This window comes from Vespula vulgaris, chromosome 9, assembly GCF_905475345.1.
Source record: "Vespula vulgaris chromosome 9, iyVesVulg1.1, whole genome shotgun sequence".
NCBI lineage: Eukaryota > Metazoa > Arthropoda > Insecta > Hymenoptera > Vespidae > Vespula > Vespula vulgaris.
The window spans coordinates 5,852,501-5,867,564 of NC_066594.1; the positions used below are offsets into that span (position 1 = coordinate 5,852,501).

General features: G+C 37.3%; 2 protein-coding genes and 1 long non-coding RNA gene across 13 annotated transcripts in view; 2 read left to right on the forward strand and 1 right to left on the reverse strand.

The window, feature by feature from the left end:
• LOC127066117 (microtubule-associated proteins 1A/1B light chain 3A-like) overlaps positions 1 to 172 on the forward strand; it is a 1,386-nt gene extending 1,214 nt beyond the window's left edge. For both annotated transcript variants that reach the window (XM_050999465.1, XM_050999464.1), the window contains exon 3: positions 1 to 172. This exon is cut by the window's left edge and continues 30 nt beyond it. In XM_050999465.1, the coding sequence (XP_050855422.1) occupies positions 1 to 133 (133 nt within the window). In that variant the 3' untranslated portion in view covers positions 134 to 172.
• A 1,509-nt stretch (positions 173 to 1,681) lies between these two features.
• LOC127066121 (uncharacterized) lies at positions 1,682 to 4,432 on the reverse strand. Its single transcript, XR_007782282.1, has 2 exons — positions 3,544 to 4,432; positions 1,682 to 3,138 (listed from the first exon to the last, which is right to left on the reverse strand). It is a non-coding gene; the product is annotated as an uncharacterized LOC127066121 (long non-coding RNA).
• LOC127066107 (orphan steroid hormone receptor 2) lies at positions 2,642 to 14,874 on the forward strand. Of its 10 annotated transcripts, none has more exons than XM_050999432.1 (9): positions 2,642 to 2,878; positions 8,687 to 8,830; positions 8,951 to 9,049; positions 9,166 to 9,321; positions 9,393 to 9,657; positions 9,745 to 10,007; positions 10,084 to 10,280; positions 10,356 to 10,633; positions 10,710 to 14,874. In XM_050999432.1, exons 1-9 carry the CDS (start codon positions 2,825 to 2,827, stop codon positions 10,967 to 10,969), a joined length of 1,716 nt encoding a protein of 571 aa, XP_050855389.1. In that variant the 5' UTR covers positions 2,642 to 2,824; the 3' UTR covers positions 10,970 to 14,874. The 10 variants fall into 10 exon arrangements, with proteins under 10 accessions (XP_050855389.1, XP_050855390.1, XP_050855397.1 ...); XM_050999433.1 differs by having other exon boundaries at positions 2,698 to 2,878; positions 9,760 to 10,007; XM_050999435.1 differs by lacking the exon at positions 2,642 to 2,878 and adding an exon at positions 3,393 to 3,422.
• Positions 14,875 to 15,064: the final 190 nt, after the last annotated feature.

Below are 15,064 nucleotides of genomic sequence, written 5' to 3' on the forward strand. Positions count from 1 at the left end.
ATTCTTCTTGTTGGCTAATAGAAGAAGTTTGGTAAGTGCTAGCATGACTATGTTACAACTTTACCAAAAAGAAAAGGACGAGGATGGGTTCCTTTACATTGTGTTTGCCAGCCAAGAAGTATTTGGTCATTAGTCAATAAACATCTAATTGCGAGTTAATACGATAATGTAAGTGAGTTTCAAAAGGATGGAAACAAACTCGCGTTAATCGATTTCCATATTGTTTTAGATAAAAATAAGTTTTACGGGACTTAATCTATACGTATATATCGGATATTTTCACAAAATACTAGATTTTAATCATAGATCTGCTGTTACGTGTTTGCCTTTAAACCGAATGCGCAGAACCCTTGTGATCGACTCGCAGTACCTGTCAAAATATTTAACGGAACAATCATATTTGAAATTTGCATCTGAAATCGTCATGGTGCTTGGAATCTTTTGCAAATAAATCCATAGTATTCGAAATAAGTTAAGATTTAGGATGAATTTAGTTAATTACCGATCTTTGGCTGATGCTATTACCCTCTATGGCAACACGCTTAACCGTGATAATATAATTAAAAACGATACTTTATATACTTTAAGGAACATATATGTATTCGAATTTCATGCAAAACGATAGTTGCTTAGATTCTGTGTCGTCTAATCAGAATCCACCAACTTATATCTTGCATACGTAATGCAAATTTAGTAACTTATGTGCATCATTCGTATATTGCATAGTATAGTGTGATACTTGTGACACTTTATATATCATACAAGTGAAATGAAACGTTATTTTTTCCATACGTTGATCGCGATATACATATGTACGTACGTACGTATGTATGTATGTATGTCGTATATACATATAATATACATATACCCATATGTATCTTCTATACAATGGACTCTCGTAATGAGTAATCGTTATCGTTTAAATGTGATGAAAATGTCAAACAAAGTCGGTTCTTATCGAAGTTAGGTGACTTTACGTTCGCCTCTATTCGTAGCCTTGCTGAATGCACGTTCCCTCAAACGAGCATAAATAAAATGCTGCGAATTCATTTCTGTGGTATATTCACCATATCGTTACCGTAATATTCTTATTCGGAAATGCTGCAATATTTGTGGAAGTGTTCATGTACATAATATATATACAATGTGATGTATATCGGATATTAGTCCAAGAACCTCTGTATCCTTATTTCGAGTTCGGCTTTGAAAGCACTTTCTGTATTTACATCCGTCGATCGAAATGGTGCTTTTAACGCGCAGAGCGATGTTCGAATAGTGGCCTTAGAATCTAAATTAAGACTGGGCATTAAATATGAATTTCTTTATGTCAAGTAATTCTTTGAAACACATAATACAGTTAATCGCGCCGATCGGAACAAACGGTCTTGGACAATCTTCCAAACTGTAATTTATCATTCTTATGATTACTGTAAATGAACTAAAAGGATAAGAGTACCTGTTACAAAAAAAAAGGAAAAAGAATTATAAAAATAGCTTCGATTATATTTATTAAATGATCTCTAGCAATTCTGCAACAAAACGATTGACGGAATATAAGGACAAAACCGTTTGTCATATCGTTGGCAATATTGTCATCTTATATAATGGAACCAATTTAGCACTATGATCGTTAACGAAAATTACGTTATACATATATAAGTATAAACTCGGAGTACCCATATTTTCTTTTTCTTCGAAAGTAATTGATATTGTACGAAAATTTATCTTATAGTTTCAAAGAAGTTTGAAATTTTTTATACAAAGAAAGAAAAATACACTTAACCTGCACCATCAGAAGTTTCACGTACAAAGTTATATTCAGTGCATATACAACTAAATATATAACAAATAGTAATTGTTTAATTATTACTATTATTATTAATATTATTTTAATTAATGAAATTTCCTTTATATCGTTTCTATTATATGTATACCACCTAGAGTGTACTCTCTGCGAGTGTAATAAATATATACGCAATAAAATTTTGTAGATCCAAAAATTTACTCTATAAAGAGAATTCAGAGGCTTGATCTTTTAACTTTTTGCGCTCGAGAATTTCGATGTACGTATATCCGGGAAAAGCGAAAGACTGTTTAAAAGATACGTAAATACGAATTGTGAGACCAAAAATAATTTCCAACCGAAACGTTGTCAGCCAACGTTGCGCCGTCAAAAAGATATCATTTGTAGCAGACGAAATTTCAATAGATCTACTTAAAACTAAATTCGTTTAAAAAGCGTCTCTTAAATGTAATCTAACCCAATTCGGACAAATCATAATTTTATCTCGAGGCAATTGAGAATCTGTGTTAAAGTCGCGAAGAGTTAAATTGCAAGGAGATCGTGATTTCAATTGAACGAACAAACAAATAAATCGAGTAAGAAAGGCAAGAATAATCGTGCGTATCGTTGAGAAGGTGAGACTTAAAAATGGCGCTTCGAAGATGGCCGCGCAATAATGGCGGCATTCTTACGACCGTATTAACAAAGAAAAAGTTGTTAAGGCGTTTGCCGCTTGTTGTCGCTCGAATGGGACGATAGGAATCGTTGTGAATATCGGAACCCAGCCCAGTTCAGAAAAGATGTCGACAATCTCTATTGCGGTTGCGTATCGATGCCGGTGAATGCAATGTCGAGTGGGTAAAAAGGTGAGTGGTGGGGTTAGATGCAAGACGAAGAGGAAGAGGAGAAGGTGGTGGAAGAGGAAGAGGAGAAGGAGGAGGTAAAGAGGGGGGTGGGGAGGGGCAAAGAAAAGGTAAAGCAAAGGGTAGAAGAGGTTATGAACTCTAACCCACGGATGGTCGACGAAGTGTGGTAGCTGCTATGAACTGTCCAAATGACGCGTGGTCAGATCGGTCATCGCTGTTGGCGATAAAGGTGAGTGTTTCTAAAACGAATTGGCCTTTCGTTTCTCCATCCGATGTGCTCGATTATTCTTCGACCTGTTCTCTGACTAGCCGGATACGAGTTAAATCTATGGTGTATCGTCTACGTCGCGAGTATCAATCTGCGTGCACGCCCTTTTCTCGATTAACCGATTCGTTCGACGATTCGTCTCCATGCCATTTTTTTCTAGTTTGTTCTATCGACTTTCAATGCGTCCTTGAGAAAATAATCCTCTGTCGTGTCTAGCGTCTCTGTACACACGAGTTGAGAAAAATGAAAGAGAGAGAGTTTGTGCATGTGTGGGTGCGTGTGCGTGTCGGTGCGTATGTGGTGAGCGAGAGAGAGAGAGAGAGAGAGAGAGAGAGAGAAAGAAAGAAAGAAAGAGAGGAAAACAGACAATAGAAAAGAAATCGCAAGATGAGTAAGCGATCGTAATCCCTCTGTTCGTTGTCGTCTCTTCGCAATCTGACACGTAGCGTCGCGATAAAAAAAAAAAAGAAAAAAAGAAAAAGAAAAGAAAATGCCAAGAATTAAGGTAGGAGGTTCAATTTGATTTTTTTTTCTTTTCTTTTTTAACGTTCCCGCGCGATACCTACACCCTCCCCTACCCCTTCCTCCCCAACCCGACCAACCAACGTACGTGCATAGGTACTTACATATGTATTTGTGTACGGTGCGCGCATCGCGTCCGCGATTACCCAGCTGATCCATTCTTGGATCGAACTCAATGAGAGCGGTCTGAAACGCTAAAACGGTACACTGCGCGAGTTTCCTAGGAAATTTTTAATCCTACGAAGGAACATTAGGATTAACATAGTCGTTTAGATATATTCGTTCGCGTTTTGAAGGAATTCTTACGCGTTGATGATAGAGACAGATATAAGTTAAAAGAATAAATTTGGAAAGAGAAAGAGAGAAAGAGAGAGAGAGAGAGAGAGAGAGAAAAAAAAAAGAGAAAGCGATAGAGATAATTTACGAAGGAGAAAAAAAGAAATAGAAATATAATACTTATAGTATAGAATAGAGGATGTCGCTACGTGCGTTTGTGTCCATGAGTAGGAGGAGGAAGAGGAGGTAACCTTCGGACCCAAAGTGGCGACCTTTACCTGCCGGAGACCGACCGAACGATCGAACGAACAAATGAAGGGACGGACGGACGGACGGACGGACGACCGACCGACCGTGCGGACGTAATTACTCTCCAATGACTATTCTACATCGCTGCCGTAGTTCCTAGAAACCTCTTTACCTTACTCAAAATGATCGTTCGAAAGGTCACAAGCCGACCTCGACTAGTTTAGTTTGAGCTACGATCCTTCGGATTATTGAATGTAAAACATTAGAACGGTCCTTTTCATTTCTTTTCTTTTTCTTTCTTCTTTCTTCTTCGTTTTCTTCGAAAAAGAGAGAGAGAGAGAAAATATTTTGTTAACGTAATCGAATGATGTATATTTGTAACCTTGTAAAACTTGGATTATGCAATTTTTTAATCGCATTTATTATTGCTAACTTTTTGATCCTTTCTCTTTTTTTTTTCATTTGTTTTCTTCTTTTTTTTTTATTTTTCTTTTCTATCCGACTATAATTATTGACCGAATATGCACATGCGTGCGTGCGTGCGTGCGTGCGTGCGTGCGTGCGTGTCTGTCTACCTGCTTGCATGACACGTGTGTGTACGTGTATATTTGTGTGTATCTTGTATTCGATCGATCAACTTTTCGTAGTGTCTTCGCGAGATTATATAATAGTCATTAAAGTGTATGTATTACGACGTACCTTTTTAGAACATTAACGTAGAGAGTAAATCTTGCACTTTTGTAATAAGCTTGTTGAACGTTCATAGATCGCGTCACGAGACGTTGCCGTGGCCTTTCACCTTTTTGATCATCTTTCCGAATGCCAAGTTGTACTTTTTTTGAGTTGAGCGTAGATGTGTATTTACACGGTCACGCGATATAACAAATCATCGTACTATTTTCAACGAAGATTGAAATTGCTGACGCGACGACTGATACACACACACACATATGTATATACGTATGTACACAGTTATACACGAAAATCGAGAAGAATATATTTAACACAGTTCTCTCAAAAATTGTACGATAACATACGTTTGTACGGAAATGGCCTATCATCTCCAACCTCTTCTACCCATCGACTCTTTATTTTTTAAAATAATAAAAATTTTCTTTCGTGCTTTTTTTAAACTCATTATAACTCTTTTTCTATCTCTCTATCTCTCTCTCTCTCTCTCTTTCTTTTCCTTCCCCTGTCTCTCTCTCCCTCTCTCTATGAGAAGTATTATATATAACTTAAGTTTGAAAATCATACACAAACTCGAATTAGTCATCGGTCGGATGATAACGATTGAGCGGCAAATGACGAATTGATTGGTCATCGAATTAACAATAACGTATCAATAAATTGATTAGAATCAAGAAATAGAAATAGAAAAGATTCTTGAAATGCTCGATTATAATATCTGACAATGCTATCTTTTTTCATATCATTGATCATGATTTCGATATAGAAATAAGATAAATAGTATTAACGAGATGAAATATATCTTGCTAATTTTTCGAAAATAATCAATGAAGAAGATAGAAAAAGAGAGACAGTGAAGAGAGAAAGGATATTCAATTTTTTGGTAACTCGTCGTTATCATTTTTCGTTACCATATCGTCGTCTATCATTCTCGTCTATGTCGTCTATGTCGATCTAATCTCCGTTGCGCGTGCATGTGCGTTGAATGTTGTATGTATGTATGCGTACGCGAACTCGCGACGTCTCTCGCGAGCTGAGCGGTACGACCTCGAGGCTCTCTCGGCCGATAAGTCATCGCGGGGCGTGCGTTACGTGACATAACCTGCGCGCTCGAGAACACGAGCCTCCGCCTCTGCCGTGCTGTGCCATCCGGTTTTCCAACGGCGATCGCCATCATCGTCGTGTTCGTTCGTTCGTTCGTTCGTTCGTTCGTTCGTTCGCTAGCTCGCTAGCTAGCTCGCTCGCTCGTTTGCTCGTTGACTCGAGCGCATGCGCGCGAGCGCGTACCCAAGCACACTCTCACAATCAGGTAGAAAAGCAGGCAAACGGGCCGCGAGAATGCACCTGGTACGACGCCGTGAGCGTCGCTACACAACAGAGTGACCTGCCAACCTGCCAGTAGTACGGAGAACGGCCTGCTCGTGCGCTCACCTGCGCGTTAGAGAGCCAACTTCTCTTTGACGAACTTTAAACTTCGTAATCCACGCGATCTTTTGTTTTCGAATTCTCTAGTCACGAAATTCTATTTCTCTTTCATTCTTTTTTCTTTTTCTTTTTCTTTTTCTCTCTTTCTGTTTTTTTTTTTTTTTATTTTTATTTTCTTCGCTGTATTCATCTCTTCGTCGTATCATCGTCATCCTCGCAAATATTCCGACGTAAGGTGCGATAGATCTCTCTCTCTCTCTCTCTCTCTCTCTCTCTCTCTCTCTCTCTCTCTGCATTCCTCTACGTTCCGTGACTTCCCTCTTCCACCCACCCACCCACCCACCCGTCCCACCTCCTTCCATCGGAATCAACGACGATGAAATAACACGGTGTAGTGTTGTGACGTTCTTTTCTTTTTTTTTTCCTCTTTTTCTACTCTTTTTTCCTCTCCTTTTTCTTTCTTTCTTTCTGTCTTTCTTTCTTTCTTTTCGTTCTTATCGTTTCCTTCTCCTTCTCCTACTCCTTCCCCTCCGCTCCCCTCCCCTCCTATCGCGAAAACGCGCTTCTCGACGACTTCTCGTCCGAAGGTCGTCGGCGGATGCTGTGAACGGCGCGAAATGCCGAATTTGTAGTTTCGTTCGGTCGCGTATTTGTTGACGACACGGAAGAAAAACTTAAGTTCCTTCCTACTAAAAGGAGAGAGACGACAGGATTCATTACTCGGAATCGGATATCTACGAGTCTCTTATCTCTACTTGTCTCTCGTGAGTTTTCTGTTTACTTCGAATTTTTACGCTCGTCATCGATGAATTGCGATGGAATAAGAAAAAGAAATATACGTATATATACCGCACATATATTTTTTATATATCATACGTGTTCGCGCGCGTGTGTGTGTGTGTCTGTCGTTCGGTATATGTGATATGTAAAGAAGTAGAGAGGGAGAGGGAGAGAGAGAGAGAGAGAGAGAGAGAGAGAGAGAGAGAGAGAGAGCGAGAGAGAAAGAAGGAAACGTTCGTAATACACGCCTCGATTGACCTTTCGTAGAACGGCACAAGTACTACACGGTGAGTGTAACCCGCCGAATCGAGGCTATGGAATTATCGTCGACTTTTTTTTTTTTTTTATTCTTTTTCTTTTTCTTTCTCCTTTTCGTGTGGCGTTTCGAGCACGAGAGAAAAGAAAAAGGCAACGAAATCTAACGGGTTATGGCCGTGACATTTTTCTATGCGCTAGCGATAAGCGCGAACCATACCTTTCGTTTCTCTTTCCTCTTTGCAGCTGTCACGTCGATCATTACGCGTTCTTCTTCCTTCTCTTCTTCTTCTTTTTTTTTTCCTTCACATTTTTTTATTCTTGATGTAATCAACTCTCATGAAACCACGTAATCTAACATTATCGATTCCAAGAAAACTCCGCGTTATCTATACAAGGTGCGTCCGATTGCTCGATCTGATTTGAAAAGCCCGCCTTTCGTTATTACGCTTTCGTAATAGTTTAGAGAAACGAAATAATGAAAATAATGATTGATTTAGTAATATATAATTATGTAAATCAATATGGATGAATTTTTTATATTACACGATGACGTAGCGGAGAAGGAAAGATTTTTATACGAAATATATATATATATATATATATATATATATGTATGTATGTATATACAGATACATACACCTCATTCTCTCTCTCTCTTTCTCTTTCTCTCTCTCTCTCTCTTTCCTCTTTCTCTGTTATCTCTCATGGTAAAATTTACGTGTATATATCTTGCGAATTCGTGTCAGATTTCTGTAAATATTGTTGACTATCTATAAGACACAGAACACCGTGGATCGGTGAGAATCGTATGACGAGTGAGAAACGATATTCCGAGAAAATATGGTGTGGCATAACATGAGTTTAATTAATTACGTCGTCGATAAGAGGAAAGTCGGGGTATCGGTAATAGATAGATACGTCACTGAGGAGTGTATTCGGTTCACATGGGTGTATGGAAATGGACCGTTCGCTCGCTGCTCTATGACAGTCGCCGGCGTAGCGTAGCCGGGTGTATCGACATCCACCGAACCGTGCGTAGCAACCTACGAACCGAAGCACTTGGGACCATCTCTTTCACTTCTTAAAATGGTAGGGGTGGAGGGTTTACTGCAGGTAGGGGGGAGAGGGAGAGAGAGAGAGAGAAACAGACGAGCGAATGCTGCTCCAGTTTATAATATTTTTATGTCGCACTGCTTCTAAGCCCTCCCATCAAGAATATATAAATATATATGTATGTATGGATGGATGGATGGATGGATGGATGGATGGATGGATGGATGTATATATATATCACATCTTGCTTTGTCCTTACTCGACGAAAGCAACACGATATTTTCATTTATCTATATTTTCCTTCGTCATCTCTGATTTATCTCGTATCGATATGATAAAATGAGACTCTTAGATCGTTGTAACATCGTAATCGAAAGTATCCCTTTTTTAACGATCGTTCTTGTCCTCGATTACGTTCGATTTTAATCTATGTATTCGGTGAATCCGAAATACGTAAATTAAAATTCGAAAAGTCTAATAGATTTACACGATCGTCACTCCTCGTTTATTTCGCAGGGAGAAATGGATAGAGAGCATAGAGATCAACGTGATCACGATAATCCGAATGAGAACGAGGGAGAGCGGAAAAGTGGAATGGATTTTCGTAGTATTTCGCATCATCATGGAGCAGCGGATCAAACAACGGATGCCGACTCGGAGGTGCATTTCTTTCTTCTGTTAAAATCTTTTAATTCGCAGTTTTTAAGAAAATCAATTCGAGATAAACGTACGAAGAAATGTCGATTATATCGTACTTGAACGTTTATCGTTATGTCGCAGAGAGATATGGAAATCGATCGAAATGATCGGCTGCACGACGATAAAACGGATCAAATGTTGGAAAGAAATTTTCACAATTTAGAGCGTCATCCAGCTATGGTACATTGCTGAATAAGTCCTTTGTGTGTGTGTGATTGACATTATGAGATATAACTTTGATCTTCGTTCGATTTTATGCATATCTCAAAGTTTGTAACGTTTGATGTTCTTTTTAGAGAGATATGGAGAGAGATCAGAACAATCACGTTGATAACTTACACGATGATAAAATTGATCATAAAATGAGTAGAGATTACCGCAATATGGGACATCATCCAGCCATGCTTCACTTACACTCCGGCATTGAACACTTAAGTAATGTCGACGTAGAGGTAAGAACTTGGTTTTGGTTATATCCCAACGATCTTTTTAAAGTGGATAAATCAATTTGGAATCTTTTCAGGTTAAATTGGCAAGAGACGTAAGAGGTTCTTTAGGTTTAGGATTATCCCTAGAATTATGCGTGGTATGTGGAGACCGAGCAAGTGGTAGGCATTACGGAGCTATAAGTTGCGAAGGCTGCAAAGGTTTCTTTAAACGCAGTATTCGTAAGCAATTAGGTTACCAATGTAGAGGAAGTAAAAGTTGCGAAGTTACCAAACATCATAGAAACCGTTGCCAATATTGTAGGCTTCAAAAGTGTCTGGCAATGGGTATGAGAAGTGACTGTAAGTGGATACAATTCCTTTAATAAGTTATTAAGATATCTTTGTTGTATCACATTATTTTGTGGGGATATAATAAATATGATCCAGCTTGGGGTGTTGTAGCCGTTCAACACGAACGAAAACCAGTATTAGGAGAAACTGCTGGAACAAAAGTTGGTAGTCGTAGTCCCAGAGTCAAACCGGAACCACAGCAGCCTGTTCCTGAAGCTCCTCAAACTTGGGAACAGCCTGAAAGTCCTAGTATGGAAGACCAAAGCAGCGACAGCGATTTAAGCGATGCTTTGACGTTAGCTAGGGAACGTTTGTTAATATCTCATGCATTGGACAGTATGGCCAAGCTTATTGGTGATGTACGTTTTGTTTATATATACGTGAAAATTTATAGACACATACTTTGAAGTAAAAATAGTACATCGTTTTTTGCAGAGTGTGAATGGTTCGAGTGAACCTGACGAAGAGTGGACGGGCCAATTGATCTCAGAAAGACATACATTGTTCGAACTGAGAGCACCTAGCCCTGCACCCGCATACTTATCTATACATTACATATGTGAAAGTGCAGCAAGGTTACTGTTTTTGTCTGTACACTGGGCACGAGGGATTCCTGCCTTTCAAGCCCTACCGTAAGTAATCGATTAATAAACGATTTCTAATGTTCTAAGAAAACGTTCGATAAAAACGAGGTGCGGTCTTTTCAGATCGGAGATACAAACTACGTTGGTGCGTAGTTGCTGGGGACAATTGTTTACATTAGGTCTTGCACAGTGCGCGTATACTTTGTCCCTTCCTAGTATCCTGACATCTATAATAAATCATCTTCAAGCTAGTATCGCACAGGAAAAAATTACCGCTAGCAAAGTGAAGTCTGTTACAGAACATATATGCAGATTGCAAGACTGTGTAAGTTCTCTTCACAAATTGCAAGTAGATTCCGTCGAGTACGCCTATCTTAAAGCCTTAACGCTCTTTAGCGCAGGTAAGACACTTGAATCGAATTAAGATGACAGAGACTACTTTGTTTACTTTACTATTTATTTCAATATCGTTATCAGACAATGTACTGGCTGGCATTTGGCGTAAAAAAGTTGAAGTTCTACAAGAAGCAGCGTGGACGGAATTACAACAACGAGTAGGATCTGACAGATTACCTCGTCTTTTATTAAAACTTGCACCTCTTCGGTCGATTAACCCTAGAGTGTTAGAAGATCTCTTTTTTGCAGGTCTTATTGGTAGGGTAAGCGTAGCTAGTGTAGTGCCTTATATTCTGACTATGCAAGATTGTAAACCAGAACCTGAAAGTCACATGGGGTGACAATTACTCTTAGTGCAATGTAAGTCGTGACCTGAAAAGGTGATATATTTATAAATTATCACAGGATGCTTATAGTATATTTTTATATAAGGATAAAAAAGAAGATCTATAGAGCAAAATGTATTTTTATATCGTGCAGATAACAGTTATTAAGTATCTTCCGATTGTAAAAAGAAAACATTTATTTGTGATATTCTCAAATATATTGTAATATGTTGTGCAAAACTAACTGAACTTTTGCAATAATTGTTTAGTATCCGTAAAGTAATTATTTTGAAATACTACTTAAAGTAAGAGTGCCTTGCAATAATAATCTGTATTTTAACATCGTCTTGTATGCTATATGCTCTATAGCAACTTCTTCTAAACTTGAGGTATTGTATGTTACATATTCATATTTTTTAAGGCAATATTATTTCATAACTTATTATTAGTAAGGGCATTGCCTCTTACCAAAGTAGTAGTTAATTTGTATTTTATGTTATAAGAATTACAATTTTATTTTATTATTAAAAATTTTTAAAGCAATTTCTCTCTCATCGCATAATTTAATACAAAAATTTCAAGCGAACACAAAAAATATTACATAATACATGATATTAGAGAAGTTCATATTTAAATTTAGACATCTTGTAGATATTTAATAGTTTTATGTGACACGGTAGGGATCACTGCGAATTTTTTATCGAGAAATTTTAACGTTAACAAAGCAGTACGTGTACGCCATTCGACATTTAACAACAAAATTTGATGTTGATATTGCGACTGAGTCAAGACGTGGGCAAATAATTATGAAAGTAATCTAAATCATCGGGGATATTAAAAGACATATTCCGTCACATTTCATTTTGAAAAAATTCGACTTCAAAGATGAAGATATCTCGAAACGAAAAATGTACGATTTGGATCACTTTCATAATCACCGGCTCGTATATGATTTTCTCATTCGCGTAAAAATAAGCGACTGATAATACTGCATTTCTTGCAATATAATTTTTTTTTTTAAATTTATAACGAACAGTTCACGCAATATATTTTCATAACATAATGTAAAAACAATTTCCTCTAAAAGTTTTTTCATTTTTTTTTTTGATTCTTTACAATTATCGCAAAGTTTACACGAACTAGGTACGTTGAACAAATAGATTATTGTGTTTATAAAAGAGACATACACACATAATGTGTTTCTATGAATAGCATGAATACTTAATGTAGATTAAGGGAATTAGAGAATCATGTATGTACTTACTTAATTACGTGTAAAAATTGTTATTATTACATAATTGTCGAGCGAACAATCGTATATCGAAATAGGCATAATTATAAATATTTTTATAAAGATTATTTACAGTTATCTTTTTCGAAAAGTAAGAGCTATTTCTTTTCTTTAAGATGAAAATAATATTTTAGATTTAGAGACTATTTTTAATACACAGGGTGTTAAAAATCATATCTTTAGAGATATTTTTTCATTGAGAAATAAAGTCATAAAATATATTTTCAAAGCTCTATACATATTAATACAATTTGTAATATACGATAGACTTATTGTTGTTAAATAATTCATACTATTAATGATGTCAACAATTAGCTATCTCGATAAAAAAATATTACTAAAATAATTGGGTACAAAGTATTATATGACTCTGTTTCATAATGTAGTACTAACAATTAGATAAAATGAGTCAGTATTGAAAATTGAAATAATTATCTGACATATTCTTATGTAACGTTAAAGTATGTGAAATTTAACATATACAATTACTTTTATGTGTGATAAAACGTTGAAACAGTATATCTTTAGTGCATCAATTAATTGATGGACAATAAGAAGTTTAATGGGGCAAAGACAACTGCAATGTACATAATTAAAAAAATGTGCCTATGTATATCAAAGTATTTATATTGGACAAAATTTTGTAATGAATACACGTAAGTAAGTAAGTGACTAACTAACTAATTGACTAACTAACTAATCAACCAACTAATCGACTAAAAATACAATTTTAAGATCAGAGAGACCTGAAATTCGTTGCCTGTGCTCTCGTTTTTTCCTACTTTGAAAAACTTTCTGTGTAAATATATACATATATAAAAATATACGTGTTCTTAAGTATACATTAAAATCGTAAGAGAATAGACGAATATTCGAAATAGAAGAAAGAAAGGAAAGAGAAAAAAAAAACCAATAAAGTTTATATCATCTCATAAAGTGCCGTATTGTGTCGTTCGTGCTATTTGACGACTCCTCCCTTCGAATTCATCGATAAAATAATGTAACGCGCTCGTGATCGTCTCATATCACGATTATTAAAAAAAAAAAAAAAAGAAAAAGAAAAGAAAAAAACTGTAGATAATACGTGTATGTGTATATATATATATATATACCCACATACACACACACATATATCCGTACGAAAAAAAAAATTTGTCAATAATAACCATATACCTTAAAGTAAGACCGTCACGTGACTCGAATTTTCGCTCGAATTTTTCACGTCGAGAATGACGCTATTGACTCTTGGAAGTGAAAGTTCCACGCGTCGTGAAAGGGAGAGAAGGAAGGAAGAAAGAGAGAGAGAGAGAGGGAATGATGAGGGAGAGGGTAGGAGAGAGGTGGCGTGATCGTAAAAATACCATCGAGTAAGTGAGTAAGTGAGTAAGTAAGTAAGTAAGTAAGTAAGTATATAGAAGGAGAACGATGAGAAGAAGAGGGGTAAGGTGAGGTAGGTGAAACGGAGAGGAAAGTAAAACTCGAGGGAGGAACCCTACTGTCGTCGGGACATAGACACGGCCCTGCGGTGTGTGAGTCATATCCTAAGATTGCCTGTAGAGGCGCCTCGAAGGCACCGTTCCCCCTCCCCTCTCTTCGTTCTCCTCCTCTGTGTCGTCATCGTCGTAGTCTCTCTCTCTCTCTCTCTCTTTCTCTCTCTTTTTCTCTCTCTCTCTCTTTCTCTCTCTCTCTCTCTCTCTCTCTCTCTCTCTTTCTTTGTACCTCCTTACAGACGTTTGCGTACGTGTGTGTCGTATACTTTGTGAATCGTTTTTTCGTGCGCGAAGCAACGACGATTCTGAAGTTGTGGAGGTGGTGAGCGTGGAGATTCAACGAAGTACCGTTCGGTAGTCAGTACCGGTCACATCGAGATTCAACGACGACGACAACGACGACGACGACGACGACGACGACGACGATAGAGTTTTATCATCGTTTCTCTTTCGCAGACACGCGATCATGAGAAGAAAAGTGCCGGATATATTTTGATTCGTTTCTCTCGTCGATAGGGAGACAAAAAAGAGAGAAAGAAAACTAGACATCGCACGGGTGTCGATATTGGATTATTTCTATCTTTTTTTTTTTTTTCTTTTCTTTTTTCTCAATCTATTACTTTTAAGCGTCCCAACGACGTTTCGTATTTTTTGTAAGAGGAGTTGCAAGAAAGGAGTAAGTAAGATAGAAGAAGAAGAAGGGTCGAGCGTGCGTCGATGCCGTGCAGGTAGACAAGCTAATCTTCTAGTAAAGAAAAGATATAAAGAACAAGACTATATATCGGATATAATTGAAGAGGAAGATCAAACGAATTTACACCTGTCCTTTCGAAGAAAGAGAACTATGATATGCGAGTTCGTCGTCGTCGTGTACGTGTGTGTCTGTGTTCGTGCACGCGGGCGCGCCTTACATCGTAACAAATAGACATAGATAGATAAATAAATAAATAAATAAATAAATAAATTGATCGATAGATAAATCAATAAGTTAATTGTGCGGGAGTGTTGCAGATTCGTTTTGCTATTTCTTTTGTGTGTTTTTTTTTGGTTTTGTTTTGTTTTTTTTTTCCCTCCATCTCAATCGATCAATCGATCAAAGGTGCAATTAACGTCGTTGGTTACATCGTTCGAGTCGTTTTCATAGAAGGGAATTATTATCCGAAGGAGACAAGAACACGACGGTGAAATAATTCCGATCAACGAGAGATGCCAATTTCGAGGAAGTTCTCGTTGTAATTTACTTCTGGCGGCAAGAATCAATTATTGCGGAAAGAACGAAACATCGTCAAGGTAGAGAACACATATCACATAGAGTATTTGCGCGAAATG